General features: G+C 49.9%; 1 protein-coding gene across 1 annotated transcript; it reads left to right on the top strand.

Annotated features, from left to right (window-relative positions):
- Positions 1-248: 248 nt before the first annotated feature.
- LOC123117372 (translation initiation factor IF-2) lies at positions 249-1,235 on the top strand. Its single transcript, XM_044538140.1, has one exon. It carries the CDS (start codon positions 348-350, stop codon positions 984-986), a length of 639 nt encoding a protein of 212 aa, XP_044394075.1. The 5' UTR covers positions 249-347; the 3' UTR covers positions 987-1,235.
- The last annotated feature ends 273 nt before the right edge of the window (positions 1,236-1,508 follow it).

The raw sequence follows: 1,508 nt of genomic DNA, 5'->3' as shown, positions 1-1,508 counted from the left end.
TATCTTTTTTAGTAATTTGTTTTGCTATAAACCTTTCTAAATAACAAAATCCAGCCAACAAAACCTATCAAGTGCTTTTTCTTTTTCTTTGGAGAAAGACCTGATAGGGGCCAGCCCAGCCCAATGAACGAGTATGATGGAAGAGGCCGGTCCGGAGACGGGACCCGAGTCCGACCCGAGGCGGCTCCTGGGTTAGGGTTCACCTGGACATATATATAGGCCAGCCGCCGCCGCGTCCTCTCGTTCGTTTCAGATCAGATCCAGCGAGAGAGAGAGACAGAGAAATCCCCAATCCACCAAACCCTAACCCACACCCACTAGGAGAGATCGGCGAGAGAGATCAGGCGATGGCCGTTGAGAAGATGCAGTTTGCCATGCCGATGGCCACCGGCTTCGAGGGATTTCCCTACATCCCGTTCCAGGCGGAGAAGGAGCAGGCGCAGGCGTTCGTCAGGGCCAGGGCGGAGCCGGAGGAGGAGGCGGCGCTCGTCATGGTCAGGACGAAGCCAGAGGCGGCGATCCGCAATGCCAAGTCCAAGGCGTCCCTGAAGGCCAAGGCCAAGGCAGAGAAGGAGGCGGAGGTCCTCAAGGCCAAGGCGGAGAAGGAAGCGGCGATCCTCAAGGCCAAGGCGGAGGCAGAGAAGGAGGAAGCGATCAAGGCCAAGGCCAAGGCGGCGAAGGAGGAGACGATCATCAAGGCCAACTGCTGCTGCGGCTCGGACGAGGACGATGTGCCGTACGACAAGCTGTGCCACGACTCCGACTCGGAGGAAGACCCGGATATAATCATGTCCAGGATTGTAGAGCGCTGGGACCTCTTTATCGAGGAGGAGAAGGTTCGCTTCCCTGGCCTCAAGTTCGGGGGCTCCTGCGAAAGGGAATACACCGGGGACTCCTACCAAAGGGAATACACCGGCGATGATCAGGAAGATTCAGATGACGAGCAGTACTACCACCGCTTGCTGGATGAGGGTATTCTGGTTTGAGATTATTGCTCTTGTAATTCGACTGGGATGAAGGCGGTTCACCATTGCTATCAATCTATCTATATATATAGTAGTAGTAGTAGTCAATTGATCTGGAGGACATCTATGTTAGTGATCCACCTATGTGTGTGATCTTAGTATTTTAAGTTAAGAGACGCCAATGAACCAATGGCAATGGCATGTATGTATCTACTATCAACACCATCATTATATTAGCTAAATTATGCTGTTCTGGTCTTGTCTGCCATACATAATTGTCTCTCTATGCCTGCTGGTTTATTACATTGCTTTCAGCCATAAAATTATTATGTTGTTGGAATCAGAACATGTTGCATCGCTCTTTGGCATGTCGCTCCAGCATCATTCCTTTAGTTGATTTTCGTGACTTATATCTAGCAAGCAAAACCATACTTTGCTTATTTCCATTTAGTTTTTGCCCAGCCGGTTAACATTCCTAAATATAAGACCCTTTAGAGATTCCAATATGGACTGGATACGGAACTAAATGAGTGAATCTACACT

Source organism: Triticum aestivum, chromosome 5B (genome assembly GCF_018294505.1).
Source record: "Triticum aestivum cultivar Chinese Spring chromosome 5B, IWGSC CS RefSeq v2.1, whole genome shotgun sequence".
Taxonomy (NCBI): domain Eukaryota; kingdom Viridiplantae; phylum Streptophyta; class Magnoliopsida; order Poales; family Poaceae; genus Triticum; species Triticum aestivum.
Note: the sequence above shows the minus strand (reverse complement) of the source record. Positions and strands in the feature narration are given on the sequence as shown.

Bases quoted from the DNA above. Each gene is read 5' to 3' on its own strand.
- LOC123117372 (XM_044538140.1), top strand. From the start codon at position 348: ATGGCCGTTGAGAAGATGCAGTTTGCCATGCCGATGGCCACCGGCTTC.